At 39.7% G+C, this 16,538-nt stretch overlaps 1 protein-coding gene across 6 annotated transcripts; it reads left to right on the top strand.

Moving 5' to 3' along the window:
• The first annotated feature begins 1,009 nt into the window (after nucleotides 1-1,009).
• Nucleotides 1,010-14,732, top strand: mov10l1 (Mov10 like RNA helicase 1). 6 transcript variants are annotated; one of them, XM_020624817.1, is made up of 27 exons: nucleotides 1,011-1,140; nucleotides 1,488-1,566; nucleotides 1,711-1,898; nucleotides 2,014-2,173; nucleotides 2,424-2,536; nucleotides 2,759-2,946; nucleotides 3,336-3,476; nucleotides 3,622-3,912; nucleotides 4,135-4,335; nucleotides 4,698-4,812; nucleotides 6,443-6,620; nucleotides 6,714-6,784; nucleotides 6,875-6,966; nucleotides 7,081-7,136; nucleotides 9,868-9,962; nucleotides 10,036-10,108; nucleotides 10,199-10,380; nucleotides 10,796-10,942; nucleotides 11,205-11,326; nucleotides 11,421-11,520; nucleotides 11,635-11,781; nucleotides 12,111-12,284; nucleotides 12,482-12,631; nucleotides 12,827-12,934; nucleotides 13,189-13,329; nucleotides 13,441-13,532; nucleotides 14,485-14,732. In XM_020624817.1, exons 1-26 carry the CDS (start codon nucleotides 1,132-1,134, stop codon nucleotides 13,528-13,530), a joined length of 3,411 nt encoding a protein of 1,136 aa, XP_020480473.1. In that variant the 5' UTR covers nucleotides 1,011-1,131; the 3' UTR covers nucleotides 13,531-13,532; nucleotides 14,485-14,732. The 6 variants fall into 6 exon arrangements, with proteins under 6 accessions (XP_020480480.1, XP_020480473.1, XP_020480456.1 ...); XM_020624800.1 differs by having other exon boundaries at nucleotides 1,470-1,566; XM_020624808.1 differs by having other exon boundaries at nucleotides 1,439-1,566.
• The last annotated feature ends 1,806 nt before the right edge of the window (nucleotides 14,733-16,538 follow it).

Below are 16,538 nucleotides of genomic sequence, written 5' to 3'. Positions count from 1 at the left end.
TTTGATCAAAAGTCCCAGAATGGACTTTGTGATGAAATCATTTTTAACATCTTTTGAAGTGGTGCATTTCAAGATTGGCCTTGTTGTTATCATTTATCAATACCTTGAACATACTCTGCACTATTAAGCCTTAGCAATTTAAAGAGAAACAGTGTGGTGCTGGTGGAAAGTTCAAACATATTATAAACATGAGTTAACAACCTTGTTATTGCAAGAAGGGAACACATTTCATTATAATTTTAACAAGTCTTTGTATGTTGTCATGTGGGTTGTTTCTGATATTGTGGCTCTTGAATCAAATGCTGTTTAGCAGGTGACTCAATTCTCAGTTTACAGACTGGGAGTTTCTCACCAGAGTCAATAACTCACCAATCAGCTGTGTTGCAATGATAATGTATGTTCCATAAAAGTAGCCTAAACCTTAGCCTACTATTCAGCCTGTTGGATTATTCTTCTCAAGTGCTATTGTATGGTCATGGTTTAGCAATACATAAAATAAACATCTACATTTAGTCCAAAACAGATAAAAGGACACTTGATTCTATTTGGCTAGAAGGTTAATTAATCATTGCCACTCTCTGAGTAATGCTTTTAGGCATGATTACAAGCTTTAAATGAATAGACAGCTAAAGCTGACAGTTCACAACCTTTATGTTATACACCTACACTTCTCTTGAATATAACGTATACTATTGCCTCATCCTACCTTAGATGCTCACTGCAATTTAGTTCAGGGGTTTTCAACTATTTGTTACCCTGACATGACCATTCCACTATTTTAATCTTGAAGGACACCTTTACCTTTATAAATGTTATATATTTGCATGAATTTGATTATTCACAATTAACACATGAAAATGTGTGTAATAAATATTCCTACAGTGAAATTACATTATTGAATATATGGTCAGGGACTGCTATGCCTTGGTGGACCACCAGGGGGGGCTGGTGAATCATGGCATCCACGCTGAACTTTTGGTAGGTTCACCAATGGCTTGTAACAACGCACCCTGTTATAACTACGAGCAGGTGCTTCTGCGCATGTACGAAAACTAAACGTGAATCTCTCCGTAGCGCGAAACGGCAAACAGGTCTGGAGGCGAACTCCTGAGTTGTGGTTGAAATTTTGTGATGAGAACGGTAATTTAAGAACAACTAACGTTACACACATATTTTGTTCACTTAATAGCCGAATGTTGTCAGTTATAGACGCCGCAATTTGCAGCAAGGTATAACCTTAGATATGACGGCGTTTAGCTAACATTTAATTGAATAGGAAGCCAAGTACCTTAACATTTTCCTAGCTAGCGTTGACGCATTTTATTAGCTAACAGTTGACAAGTTAACTGACGAACTTAATTGTATGGATAAACGAGTTTCCGTTTTTTCAAATGATTTATTTTCTTTCTCTGTCTTTCTTGTTTGTTGTTGCGGCTAGCTAGCTAAAGTTCATTTACCAATTTGCACAGATGCTTTCCGCTTTGCAGTATATTTACTCCAAGATGATTTCTCCATTGTGGAGGGAAGAAGAGCCGTATAGAGAAAGCCCGTTCCCTTGGGCACGAGGTGAATGCGCCATTCTTACAAAGTATAATCAGATTCAACCTACCCAGCTCAATCTTAGTGTGTTATGTGTCAAACACTACAGTTGCAACATATCGCTAACACGTTTGATGTCGTGTGTTTTGACCATATTTTTGATGTTGGCAGGCACGGAGTGCATGCAGCGTCTGCAGGACAGCGTGGTAACCCAGCTGTGCCTTGACTATGGCTTGATAGACGGTGCAATCTACTTCACTAAAGCAGAGGTGGCGGGCAGGACATCACTTAAAGAAGGGGACCACGTGAACTGCATAGTTGCACGAGATCGTGCTCAAGGGCGATGGAAAGCTATAAGGGTGAGGAACCTGTGTTTTGCTCCACTCTGATAATTATATTTAATGCACCTTGCTTCAGTTAATGTGTTGTGTTGTCATAAAATTGGACATGCAGTATTGTAATCCTGTCATTTAGGTGGAGAAGTGTGCAGATGATTGGGAGGGTAGAGGAATAGCTTCCTTAGAAGCTGACAGTATGCAGCTGCGGCTTCTAGTAGGCAAAGTCACATCATTTGATGGAAATGGTGGTTACATAAACCAGGCTACATACTTCTTAGGGAGCAGTCTTATGGAAGGTACTGTTCCGCTCTGTATTTACCTCCATATGTTGCCTACACTCACAATTGTCCCTTCAATCCCAGACAACAGTTTTCACAGATTTAACAGCCAGCTATATTTTTTTTACAGTTGATCTTTGATTAGTTCACAGACTGAATAGATTATATACTCACAGCCACATCAAAATTTATTACCAGCTGGCTGAAGGCTGATGTTAACTTCCCTGCTTGTTGGATCACTTGGTGTATTTTCTCTCCTTTCTTTCAGGTTATGAACCAATGAGAGGAGACTGGGTTGAAGCAAACTATTTTATTAATCCCACCTACTGGACCACCCAAGTTCATTCTGTAGCCCCTTTACGATATTGTCGCCTAGACCAGGTAATTACATTGTTGAACGGTTTAGGCTATACCCAGTCATTAAAATTGAGTTCTTTTCTTAGTACTTCATTTGTATGAAGTGTTTGTTCAGATAAAGTGTTAATGCTTAAAAGCAAATTTATGTCTGTCTAATCCAATTGGACATGATTAAAATCTTGTTTAGTGGTGGATCTAATGACTTTAACTCCTCTCCCCTCCCCCTGAATGATCCCCTGTCTCCAGGTGTGTGTGACCAGTGTGTATCATCAGAATGGAGTGGTGGAGGACAGTGTGTTCTTCAGCCTGGACTCTCTGCTGCTCCCTGCCAACTATCAGCCTTTGCCAGGACACCTGGTCAACCTGGTAATGGTGGAGAGCAGTCAGTCACACTTCAATTGGAGGGCCCTGTGCATGGCACCCTGTCTTCCTAGGTACAAAGACTTGTATATTATTAGGGCTGCAAAAAAGTTATTTTCATTATTTTTTAAGCTACCAATTAATTAGATTAATTGGTAGCTTGGGGGTGCCAACAATTTATATATGAAATGTCAAAACTAGTAAAATTCCAGTCACAGTATCCCTAATGTTATTCAGTTTACTGTGATGTATGGCAAAAAGAAGCATCAAACCCTCCTATTTGTGAGACTTGAACAGAAGATGTATGTTATTTATTGCTTGACAGTGATTAAAATTATTGATTCATCTCTCCCTTTGTCATAATCTAAGGCCAGTAATATTTTCTGTATTTTATATTGGATGACAATTCAAAAATGCAATGCTTTATTTATTTATTTATTTATTTTGGTAATTATTCTTGCAGTAGAAATACTTCTCCTACAGTTATCCCAGAGACCAAACTTCAGAGCATCTTGGAAAACAAAGAAGGGCTGGATGTAACAGATTATGGCCAGTTTGGTGATCTGGTGATGGGGGAGAAACGAGAGCTGGTGCTCTGGATTCAGTGAGTGACCAGAGAAGGAAGAAAACATTCACATTCAGACTGTAAAACTCAACTAATGCACTAGATAAAATGTCAGTTTAGTTCTTATGATTGGCATTAGTATTTTGTCCAAGTTTTCTGATACACATTTTCCCTCTCATAATAGAAATAAAGGCTCAGAGATACAGAGGTTGAAATGCTGTGGTTTTGCTGACTGGGACTCAATGGAACAGTTCACCCTGGTTACAGTCAAAGGGTCCACACCGCTCGTAAAAGAAAAGCGACAGTCAGGGTCTGAGAACTGCTCTGAGTCTTCAGAAGAACAAGTTGATGAAAATAAAGAAAATGGTGAAGCAGTGAAGGAGAAAATCCAATCCACTGGTGTGAGGAGAGTGAAAACAGAGCTGGATATTCCCCCAGGAGAGAGGGTGTCTGTTGTAGTAGCCTGCCAAGGAAAGTAGGTTACTTTTAAAATTCTTGTAGTGGCAGTAGTATAAATAACAGAAGCAGTTATTTGAGTAATGGATCTTAGAGATGAATTTGAAAGGTTTTTTTGGGGGGGTTTCATGGCTTGCCATATAAAATGAGGTCTACATATTGAGGTATCATCTGTCCTTGTGAAGCTCTTGTTAGTATGTTCTCTGTAGAGCTGATTTCCATGTGTGGGGATATTGCACAGGAGCCTGGGAACCTGTGCTGAGCTGCTGTTGCTGCATTTCTCTTCTTTCACCATTGGAAGGCACCTGGAGGTCACAGTGTGCAGCACAGAGGAGAATCTGCTGCAGCTCTCAGTGCCCTTCATTTTCAGTTGTCCAGTCTCAACAGTACCTACAATACCTGCTCGTGTGATCACTGTCTTAACTCCAAAAGGGCCACCTAGGTATACAAAGTGTTGACTTCATTAAAGCCTGAGGAAGAGTATTAAGGTTGAAAGGTGTTGCTTGTCTGCTTTTTGATAGTAGATACTAACCATTTTTACTCTGTTTACTCTTTGCACATGTGAATTTAAAGTTAATACTTTCACTTTTTGCATGCAAGTGGTTGTCTCTTTGCACTTGTCAGTATTCATATAAAGTGAAATAATGAATCAGTTGATCATGATTGTCTTTTAGATAAAATAGTTGAATGGATGATGCACAAATTTAACATAGCATAAAATTACAGTGTAACTGTTAGTTACTACTGGCCCTGTTCCTGTGCTCAGTTATCACATCTTGTTGACAATGCCTTTTCTACTTCTAGGCTAACCAGGCGGAAACTGCCAAACTTCCTGCCTAATTACCCAGTGCCCCAGGCTCTAAGGGACTGTGTGGAGTTGGGGAGTGATGTTCTGGTGATTCAGCCCTGCTTAGGAGAGGTTAGCATGTCCATGATGAAGTTTAACTCTTCATAGTATTATAAAAGTTGTACATTAAGAGTTGGATTAGGGCTGCTTCTACAACAGATGTGTTGATCTGTAGTGCATTTTGGGTAATAGTCTACTAATTTAATAGTTCCCAAATCAGGGCAAAAAAAAGCTTACTTTGTAACAAAAAGAGTGAACTTCTGGGTCACAACTGGGACATGATATTGTCACTGATCTACTGGTGTGTGAAGCGCTTCTCAGAATTTATCTTGGGAACTTAGATTTCTTTTACTTTCAACAAACAAAGCTGCTGTTTCCATTAAGATAAAATACTGTACTGTGTACATTATGGAGTAAGTTGTAAACACATTTTGTCATTACAAAACTGTGTCCCAAGGTTGATGCATCTGTAATTCTTTAGGTCTAAATCCTGGACCATTTTTAAAGCTGACATTTTTGTGCATATTTAAAAAAATGCTGTTCCATACCACTACACATGACCGGTCAATGTCAGTTGCTTCAACTAAGTACAAACTTCAGCTTTGAGTACAGACAAGGTAAACTGAAGGTCTGATTCATCTGTACTGATTGTCTTGACAAGACATCAGCCTGACATCTGTAGACAGCTGTTAGCTAGTGTCAGTTTCCCATCAGTGACAGACTGGATAAAGTACAATCCACACACTCTTAAGTCAACTTTCATGGCCTCACATCTTGTAGATAATCTCTTAAGAAAACACAAATGCAGAGCTCAGATGAGTATGCAGTGTCTTTTCTTGTGTACGCCTCTTGTAGATATGATCTCTCTTCTGTGCACATTGAAATAACTTGCTTCAGTGAAGTAGACATTTTTACACATCATGCAGTCTGATGTGAACCATTTACAACAAGTAGCCTCTGCATACGAGTAACATTTAGCTCACTTGTACATGTTTACTGAGATCATTCAAGGATCCAAATGGAAAGATTAATCTTGTGATTTCAAGATTTGATGTTTAATCACTCAAATAAGTATCACAATTGGAAAATTGATATTTTTATCCAGGTCTGCTAACAAACATTTAAACATGTTTTGTAATGGTGCGATCTTATTTGTATTGATTGATATCTTATTTTTGATTTTATCTGTATTAACTGATGTCTGATATTGGTGTTGATTTTATCTGTCCTTGTAAGTTGTTTATTTTTAACGTATATTGTTAATCACACTGTACAGCGCTTTGGTCCGTCTCGGTTGTTTCAGTGCTTTATAAATAAAGTTGGTATGGTATGGTAATTCAGTGCTCTTCCATTTGCAAAATTATCATTGTCACAACTAACATTAGTATCTAACATGTGACATTACCTAGCAAATTTTTATGTTTGATTAGAATAATATGTTTGCTAATGTGTTTTGCCTGCAAATGTCAGGTTTGTCATTTGAAGTGTGTGTTGTGCATTGTCTATGAATGGGAGCTGTGTATGTACGTTTGTGGGTGTGTGAGTGCAAGAGCCTTTCATAAGTTTAAGTTATAGTTATATTTATACCCTTTGATTTCATACTGTATGAAAATGGACGAGTCACGGTATGCAGTATTTATTTTTAGTCTACTGTTGTTGACTGCAGTTTTCACGTTTCCTTCTCCTGTATTTGCTTCCTCAGGTGCTGTCACCATCCAATTTGCGTTCACGTTTCTCAGCCCTTCTCTGGCTGGAAGAGCTGCATGCAGAGAAGGAACTGAGAGAATTCACAATCATTGGAGCCCTTCTCAGGAAAGGAGCCACCTACCTGCACCTTGAGATCCTTGGGTTGGGTGAAAGCAGACCTCACCTCAATAAAGGTGAGGGATGTGTCTTTGTTAATTATTGGTGAGTCATTGGAAAGGTTGATGTTTATTTTTTTATGTAACAAAAGTCTTGACAAATCTCTACAGGTGACAAAATACTGTTGAAGAAGCCACTGAGGGAAGGTGTTGTGTTGGAATGCATTAGTTATGTTGCAGAGGTGCAGAGATTTCTCATACTCAAAGCATCTTTTATGTTCTGTTAAATGAAAATAAATGCTCTTTGAATCTAATGCTTTGCTTTGACACAGATCAATGATGAGGATGTGAGTTTGAAAGTGAACTCTGAATTTCTGCACAGCTACATTGGAGAGCCGCTTGATGTTGAGTTCTGTTACAACACGTGAGAAAGGAATCTTAATATCACCTCAGTGATGCATTTATATTTCAATGGGATATAATGTGTCCTAAATGCTCCAATTGAGTTTGGTACTACAAGTATTGTTTGCATTTTCAGAGTGACCATGAGACGGTGTCACAAAGCACTTGACCAGACGAAACCTTTTGGGGAGAGTAAGTCAAGGTTTATTCAAATTGCTTTGCCTTTATAACATACATTTCTTGACATTTTACAGATTTATAATTTTCAAATGAGTCAATTCTGAAATTATATTTAAATAAAAAAAAAAACAGTCCATTCCTTATAAATACGGTGTATACTTCGATGGTTTGACATTTCTATTAGAGCTTAAATTTAAGAAAGATGTGAACATGAGGTGGTCTTTATTTCAGTGGTAAAGTAATGAGCTATATTGATAAACCATCATTTATTTGGAGGACACACATTGACAACGACACAGATTTGGCCCCAGATGGTGCTGTTTGTATCTTCTCTCACCCTTTCTGCCATAGTGAGGGGAAGTAACAAAGAGAATTGCCTCCAGGGATGAATTAAATATCACATTTGACTTTGCCAGTAGTATATGCTTGCTTAGTTGATTAGAATAATTTTGACAACCAAAAAGGCATAATCAGATATAGTATTAGAGCATGGTTCAGCAACCTAACATTCCAGCTGAAAAGTAGATTGGTAAGTATGCACAGAACATCCATGAACATTACAGGACTCAAGGAACACAAATCTATACAGAGCTTTATGAGAAAGCTGTCATAAAACAAACTAAAAAAACTGGGCAGACCTGCAGCATGCTCTTGAGTATGAACTGTTACCTTCAGGCAGAAGACTTGGGGAAAGCCAAAGTGGAAATCAAATCACCCGAAGCTGTCGCTTGTCCCAGCCTCTATTAAGTCGCTGAAACAAAATACAAATATTTCAGTATACGGATCTTTGGCAATACATACAGTCTCATGCAAAAGTTTAGGCACCCCTTGATAAATAACAGATTTTGGTGATTTTTTATTTGAACAGATGTTAACACAGTTTCTCTTGGAAATGGAATAAATGCACAATATTTTCAGCAAACAGTGATGCATAGTTACTTCTTATGCCATAAATTGAACAAAAATAAAAAATAAAAACATTATTATGGCATGGTGCAAAAGTTTGGGCACCCTAAGAGTTCCAGAGTCTCAAAGTCTCTCACAAGGTTTCAGACCTTAATCAGCTCGTTAGATCTGATGCACAGCAACAGCTGTCATTGGTAAATGCCAATTTCAAAGCTGTACAAATACTTTGACTCTTCAAACCTTGTGCACACACTTGCGGACACCCAGCAACCATGGGTTCCTCTAAGCAGCTGTGTAAGACCCTGAAAATGAAAGTTATTGATGCCCACAATGCAGGAGAAGGCTACAAGAAGATAGCAAAGCGTTGTCAGCTTGCAGTTTCCACAGTAAGAAATGTAATTAAGAGATGGCAGATCAGGGGAACTGTGGAGGTCAAGATGAGATCTGGAAGACCAAGAAAACTCTCGGACAGAACTGCTCGTATGCTGGTCAGAAAGACAAATCAAAACCCCCATTTGACTGCAAAAAACCTGCAGGAAGATTTAGCAGACTCAGGAGTGGTGGTGCACCGTTCCACTGTGCAGCGATGCTTGCACAGACAAGGCCTTCATGGAAGAGTCAGCAGAAGAAAACCTTACCTGCGTCCCCATCATATAATCCAACGTCTGAAGTATGCAACAGGACATCTACAGAAGCCTGATGCGTTTTGGAAACAAGTGCTGTGGCCTGATGCAGTTAAAATAGAACTCTTTGGACACAATCAGCAAAGGCATGTTTGGAGAAAAAAAGGAGCAGCATTTCATGAAAAGAACACCTTGCCAACTATTAAGCATGGGGGTGGATCTATCATGCTCTGGGGTTGTGTTGCAGCCAGTGGCACAGGAAACATTGCACGGGTGGAGGGAAGAATGGATTCCACTAAATACCAGCAAATTCTGGAAGCAAACATCACACCATCTGTAAAAAAGCTGAAGCTGAAAAGAGGATGGCTTCTACAACAGGACCATGATCCTAAACATACCTCGAAATCCACTATGGAATACCTCAAGAGACGCAGGCTGAAGGTTTTGGAATGGCCATCACAGTCCCCTGATTTAAACATCATTGGAAATTTGTGGGTAGATCTTAAAAGAGCTGTGCATGCAAGACGACCACAGAATATTACAGAACTAGAAGCCTTTTGCAAGGAAGAATGGGAGAAGATCCCACGTACAAGAATTGAAAGACTTTTAGCTGGCTATGAAAAGTGTTTGCAAGCTGTGATATCTGCCAGAGGAGGTGTTACTAAGTACTGATTGTGTAGGGTGCCCAAACTTTTGCACCATGCCATAATAATGTTTTTATTTTTGTTCAATTTATGGCATAAGAAGTAACTATGCATCACTGTTTGCTGAAAATATTGTGCATTTATTCCATTTCCAAGAGAAACTGTGTTAACATCTGTTCAAATAAAAAATCACCAAAATCTGTTATTTATCAAGGGGTGCCTAAAGTGTAAACTGTATCTTTGATAGTACTGTACTGTCAAGTGTTTTTAGTGTTGGTATCATTGTCTAATGTTTTATGGACAGTATGTTGTCTGATACATATTGTAACAAACTGTAGCACCATGGCCAAGACAGATTTCCCTTGGGGGACAGTAAAGTTGACCTTGACCTTATATGACATTTTTGATAGCTCTACACTGTACAGTTTACACTGCCTGCTTAGTTTACCTTTCAGAAAGAGAATTGCATTTCTGGTTTTTAATCTGAAGACCTTACAAACATTTTATGATGGTTTCTTTTAAAAGCAATCCAGTAAAACTAATAGCTGTCACTTTCACATTGTTGTGCAGTTCTCTTCCCCTCTAGAGTGACTCTTCAGACCCCTCAGTGGACAGGAAAGTGGATCGAGGAGCCAGAACAAAACAAAAGCATGGAGAACAATGAGGTGAAAAACAAAAATAAAATACATCGTCATTAAGTCTAACTTTTGATTAAATGTGATTGTATCTGAAATCCAGGCTCCAGCTGTGCAAGACGAAAAGATATCGAGCATTTCCGGTGGCATGAAGTCAAAGGCCACACAGACTAAAGGTACAGGTATTTGATTTCCAGTTTCATACAAGCCTTACCGCTGCATGCCACAATTGAGAGCATAAATAACAAATGTGTAATTGCTTCTAGATGGTCAAGTGCCATCTAAACCCATTCCTAGCAAAGGGCACTTTTTTAACCCCGACCTAAACCCCGCTCAGAGGGAGGCAGTGAAGAGGATTCTGGCAGGAGAGTGTCGGCCAATTCCCTATGTGCTATTTGGACCTCCAGGCACAGGAAAGACAATCACCCTCATAGAGGCCATACTACAGGTACATACACATAAGCACTATACAGTATACTTCTTAATTAGGGATTAAGAGGACAATCTAACTGGGACAACGCACTTTATTTTAACTATAATCTGTAGTAATATCAGTCCTGACTTTAAGACTGTTGGGTTTTTGGTCTAAGGTTATTGTAAAATAATGTATTCCTAAACAAATACATCCAACAAATTATAGGTTAGAAATATTGGATTTACTATCAGAGTTTATCAAACTAAAATATAAGTCTCATGTTATTGTGGATAAGGAAAACAAAGTAGTATGAAAACAAAGCAATTTAAGACTTGTCAATTTATCTTCAGTAGTGTGACCATGTCAGCATTAGGTCTTATGCCTGCCAAGCATTCTCCATTTCTGGTTTTTTTTCTTGAGTGACTTCATGAAGTGTTTCCACATCTAGGTTTACCACTTTCTTCCCAGTAGTCGGATACTTGTATGTACGCCTTCCAACAGTGCTGCCGACCTCATCTGCATTCGTCTACATGACAGTGGCTTCTTGCATGCTGCAAGTTTTGCCCGTGTCAACGCATCCTATAGACAAGAGGAGGTACTGAACAGCATCGGAGGAAGAAATTCCCTGTTCAGGCTACAGATAACTTAGTTTCCAGTGTGTATGATGAGAGGGAAAATAGGCAGGCTCCTGTGTGCAGTAAGGTCTGTATAGTTAACATTGCCACCAGACTGGGAGGTACAGGTGTCATTTTTTTTAAATAATGGATGTTTTCCTGTGATGCTTTGTCTGCATCTGCTTTTGGTGTATGGATTTATTATCTAAAACTTTGATGCCTTGCTAATGTGACCCACCCCAGACCATCCCAGAAGTGCTGAGGTCATACTCGAAGGCAGGAGAGGACATCCGCCATGCCTCTTTTCACAGGATTGTGGTTTGCACCTGCTCCAGCGCTGGCTTGTTCTATAATCTAGGACTACAGTAAGGCTTGGGTTATAGTATATGGCAAATAGAGGAAGTTAACACTTTCTTTCCCAGTTTAGATCAGTATACTAACTGGTTTGTGTTTCTCCAGAGTGGGGCATTTTACCCATGTGTTCCTGGATGAAGCTGGTCAGGCCACAGAGCCAGAGACTCTGATCCCCATTTGCTTTGTGTCCGAGAGAGATGGACAGGCCAGCATAATACACACAGACTACATTCAGATCTTAATGGCCACTGTTTTTCAAAAAGAGTGACTTGCCTGATCTTTATGATACATAACTTTTTTTTTACCCTTGTGTCTTTAGATAGTACTGGCTGGAGACCCCTTTCAGTTGGGTCCAATAGTGAAATCCAAGCTGGCCAATGCCTTTGGCCTTGGGGTGTCTTTGTTGGAGAGGTTGATGGCCAACCCACTGTATTCCAGACAGGACTCTGGGTACAACCCTAAACTGGTTGGTGAACTGCATACACAAAGAATTCCTATATGCCTAGACTGTGTGTTTATGTATAAATGGCAAATAAAAAATCTTGAAATAAAATGTTTTTTTTTTATAGCTTTTTTTTTAAGGTGTTATTTCAAAGTATCACATTGATTTTCATGCAGCTGCTGTGCTGCATGACATCTGATGTAGCATATTTAGCCATTTTTATTCTGAAATTACTGTTCCATTGGTATAATGAATTTATTTTAATACTATTGTTGAGCTCATAGAGGAATATACTGGAGAACACCTACGTGTGCTGTATGTATAATGAATAACTTTTTTTTTCATTACTACAGGTGACTAAGTTGATCTACAACTACCGTTCTCATGAGGTCTTGCTCACACTGCCTTCCAGGCTATTTTACCAGGAGGAACTGTGTTTTAAAGCCCCCAGGGACATAGTAAACTACCTCTGTGAATGGACACGCCTGCCCAAAAAAGGCTTCCCTCTCCTCTTTCATGGTATCAGGGTAATGAAGACTTGTAAGAAATATACATGTGCTCTTAACCCCTCTCACATGGTGTAGAATCAGGCTTATTCTGTTTCACAGATTGCATCAGCACTGAGTTACCGGGTTAATAATTGCAGCTGATCTTTGTGGGCATCATAATGTGTACCAGGATATTCAGCTGCCAGATATTATCCTATGATTTTACTCTGCTTTAGGGCAGAGAAATGAGGGAATGTCACAACCCATCATGGTTCAACCCAGTGGAGGCTGTACAGGTCATGTTCTACTGCTGCCAGCTGGCCAAGAAGCTCTACAACCCGGTGGATGCCTCTGACATTGGCATCATTTCTCCCTACAAGAAACAAGTAAGCTTGCACAGTCGAGCTGAGTAATGATTTTTTTTTTTTGTCTTTAGTAGAATGCAAAAAAAACCCACCCAACAAAAACAAATGTGATTTAAAATTTTACCCCGATGTAGTGTAAATGGCTTTTAAGCATGTAGTTGGTCAGCTTTACATATGTTATGCTCTGAAGTGTCCTTGTTTCCTATGAATCTCCAGTGTGAGAAGATTCGACTGCTGCTAGGTAAAGTTGGCCTTTCTGACGTCAAAGTGGGCTCTGTGGAGGAGTTCCAGGGACGAGAGTTTCTGGTCATCATCTTGTCTACGGTAGGCAAAAACATTTTGGGTAAGTGAAGGAACAAGTTTTAGGTAGAGACGTGTCACCTCTCATCCAAGAGGTTTCATCAGTTCTGTCTGACTGGTGGTGAGCAGGAGGTATTTATCCCACTGGGTGGTGTTGCAGTCCTTTGATGGTCAACAATGTCCTTTAACGACTGAGTCCAGATGCCTTCTAAGTTTTTTCAGCAGTTTATTCTATATAATGGGAATTTCTCAGTTTATTCCATTCTCTTATAATATAGGTGCGCTCTAATGAATCAGTCCAGATTGACGATTTGGAAAGCACACTCGGCTTTCTGGCCAATCCCAAGCGTTTCAACGTGGCAGTCAGTCGTGCCAAAGCCCTGCTGTTAGTGGTTGGAAACCCCCATGTTCTCATTAGGGTAAGTGACAAAACATTAAGTTTAATCCTAGGTTTTCTAAGATGTTTTTGTTGAGTCTAGTGTTGCTATACAGTACATTCTGACTATTAAGTACTATAAATGTCTTTCCAGGATCCATGCTTCAGGGCTTTACTCCACTATTCTTATATCAACGGTGCATATCTGGGCTGTGACGTCCCTCCATCACTGAGAAGCTCTTAGATGTATGTCTGTTGATCATGTTTTCATCATACAGTCTTTGCTTATAGTGAATATTATTCTATTGTCATTATAAAGCTATACAGATGGCATCTTGCAGTACTGCTGCCAAACCAGTGTATGCATGACGTATGTTCTGTCCTCTAATTCAAAGGAATTTGAGCTGTAAATAATCATAATTAGTATTGCAGGATATGGTTCTTATTACCATTGCTAACTCTAAGAGATGAGACAGTCCAAGTAACTTCAAAACAGTGCTGATTTATTCCATGAACACAGGTAAAAATTAACAATACACCCTCAGGCATCTTGCACCTCCAAACTGCTCGCAGGCAGATGTAAGATGAAAGACCCTGAACCCACCAGGCCTATACATTATATCTCCTCGGTTGGGCTAGCCCCATCCTACACAGAAACGTCAACCGAGACGTCTCTGTTACCAGCTTTGCAGCTGGTCATAGCAGTAGTCAAAACATGAAGCAAATCAATGTGTGTGTGTCTGTTGATTAAGTGGTGTGTAACTAAAAACATTCTCACAGACCTCTAGTACATGTCGTGACTTAAACATAAGAACATATTATAGCTAAGGCTACAGTTATACACGTCATAATAATAATAATATTAACCATCCTGTCTGCTGACAGTCATCAACTCTGCTCTCTAGTTATCCTTGACCAGATGTACCCTGTAGAAACTCATAAGCATGACTAAGCATTTAACAGTCTAACTAGACATCCTATCTCCACTAAACATTTCTAATACATAAAGTATCTATCTGACTAAAAATACCTAACAGTATTATTATTGTTATTATTATTAAACTTGATGTAGCAATTATTTAGCATACTTTATGAAACTGAGAATACACACAAGCTAAAAATGACTACTCAGAACATTAACAGCCTTATTTTAATCATTTGGTCAATAATAAACCAATCTATTTTTTTTCTCCCACAGAGTTGCAGAAAAACAAGAGGACAAAAGATGGGTTTCTTCAGTTATGTTAGGCTGATGGTTTTATGGTGGTTTTTTTTCCCCATTTCACTCTGTTCATTGCTCACCAGTGTTGTTCACAGTACCTTTTACTGTAAAGCTCTTAATAAATGTTAACTGAATTGGGTTAAAGAGAAGTTTCTTAATCCTGTGAAAGCCAAATGTTCCCGGTGGCAGGAATAAAGTTGATTCTTGTGTACGTTGCACAATTATTTCTCTGTCCTGTGATTATTAAGATGTAGTTCTTCACTGTTCAAGATTTTAAATTTCAGCTGTCACAGATTATGGGTAGATTATTGCGTCATTGCTAGTAAAATGTTTTGCATAGCCTTGGTCTTTTTTTTAACGGCATAAAGGACCAGTTGCTTTGTTTCAGCTCTGTTGAGAAAGAGAAATTAGATACAAGACAGTACTTTGACTTCTAGTATTGCCCTTGTTTAGCATTCTGAGTCGAGCCATACATGTCTGCAGTTTTCAGGGGCAAGTTGTTTGCACACCTCGGTGTGGCAGTGTCTGCCCACAAAGACTGGAGACTGGACGTGACAATTGAGTGCTACTGACAGTCTGCGCAGGGAATAACAGTCCCATTGGAGCCCAGCAGGATGGAGGGAGGTGGTAGGGTTGGGGGTGGGAAAAAAAAAAAGTGAGGGGGGGGGGGGGGTTTAGTCTCTTAAGTTAATGTCTCGTGCAGGGAGGTGACTGCTTTTATCTGGCTTCACTGTGACAGGGGAGCCCAGCTCAGACTTCCAGGCCCCCCTCCATTCATTCCCAAACACGTCTCCGTCTTTGATGTAGGTCTCAGGTGTTTGTTCTGCTGTCCCACTCTGTCAGTGAGGACCGTACTGTAGAGAAGAGAATGCCACAAACGGAACTTAATCTGTTCACATGACTTTGAACAATTATTTTAGAATCTACTATGTATCTTTGCAAGCGGAATATTGGCACAATAATATGGTGTTCAGGTGACGGATTTTAAAATTGGTCTGTAGCACTACTGTTGTAACTGGCTTTGTTCTCACAGGCTATGAGATATCCCTTTAGAGTAAATTCAGCAGAGATGCACATAAAAGTCAGAAAAAGGAGAGGAAAAATGAAGGGGATGGTTTGGCACCTTCAGCACATTTTTACAGTTGTCTGTTTCAGTCTGTCTGAACTGTCGGTGATGGACAGACTAACAGCTCTGGAGAAGCTGGTGATGAGCTGCCAGGAGAAAGATAGAATCGGTGTGCTGAAAGATATCGCTCAGTCTTGCAAGAAGATCCAGGAGCTCAAAGAGAGTTGGAGAGCAAGACTGCTCTTCAATAAGCTTGCTGGAGAAATGTCCAGTACCACCCAGGAGTCTGTCCTCCAGAACAACACAACTCCTCTGCAAAGGAATCCATCAGATGCCACAAAACCTAATAAGCAGCAGGCTGTAGTCCAGTCCCTACAAGTGTCCCAGCTGCAGCATCTTCAGCAGCTTGCAGTCATCAACAGTCTGTCTGCGTCAAGAAGAAACGGCTTCCAGACCAGGTTGCGTGTCCAGACTGTAAAGAGAATATAATGGAGACAAGCTGGGAGTCGCAACTCGACACATCTGTGATCAAGCAGTCCAGGCAGAAAATCCTGCAGGCTCTCAACACTGGCTCCTTCAAAGAACTGAAAGGTTTGCAGCAGACTGGTGTCAAGGAGGCAAAGCTCATCCTGGGTTGGAGAGAGATTCATGGTCACTTCACAAAGTTGGAAGATCTAGTAAAAGTTGAGGGTATGACAGAACTGAGATTTTCTTCCTTCATGAAGGCAAACAGCCTGAGTGCCATGGGAAAATTATTTTTTCAAATCACACTCATTTTATATATAAATATATATCTCTCTATATACAGTGCCTTGCGAAAGTATTCGGCCCCCTTGAACTTTGCGACCTTTTGCCACATTTCAGGCTTCAAACATAAAGATATAAAACTGTAATTTTTTGTGAAGAATCAACAGCAAGTGGGACACAATCATGAAGTGGAACGAAATTTATTGGATATTTCAAA

This window comes from Monopterus albus, unplaced genomic scaffold (assembly GCF_001952655.1).
Source record: "Monopterus albus unplaced genomic scaffold, M_albus_1.0 scaffold7.1, whole genome shotgun sequence".
NCBI classification, from domain to species: domain Eukaryota; kingdom Metazoa; phylum Chordata; class Actinopteri; order Synbranchiformes; family Synbranchidae; genus Monopterus; species Monopterus albus.
Note: the sequence above shows the minus strand (reverse complement) of the source record. Positions and strands in the feature narration are given on the sequence as shown.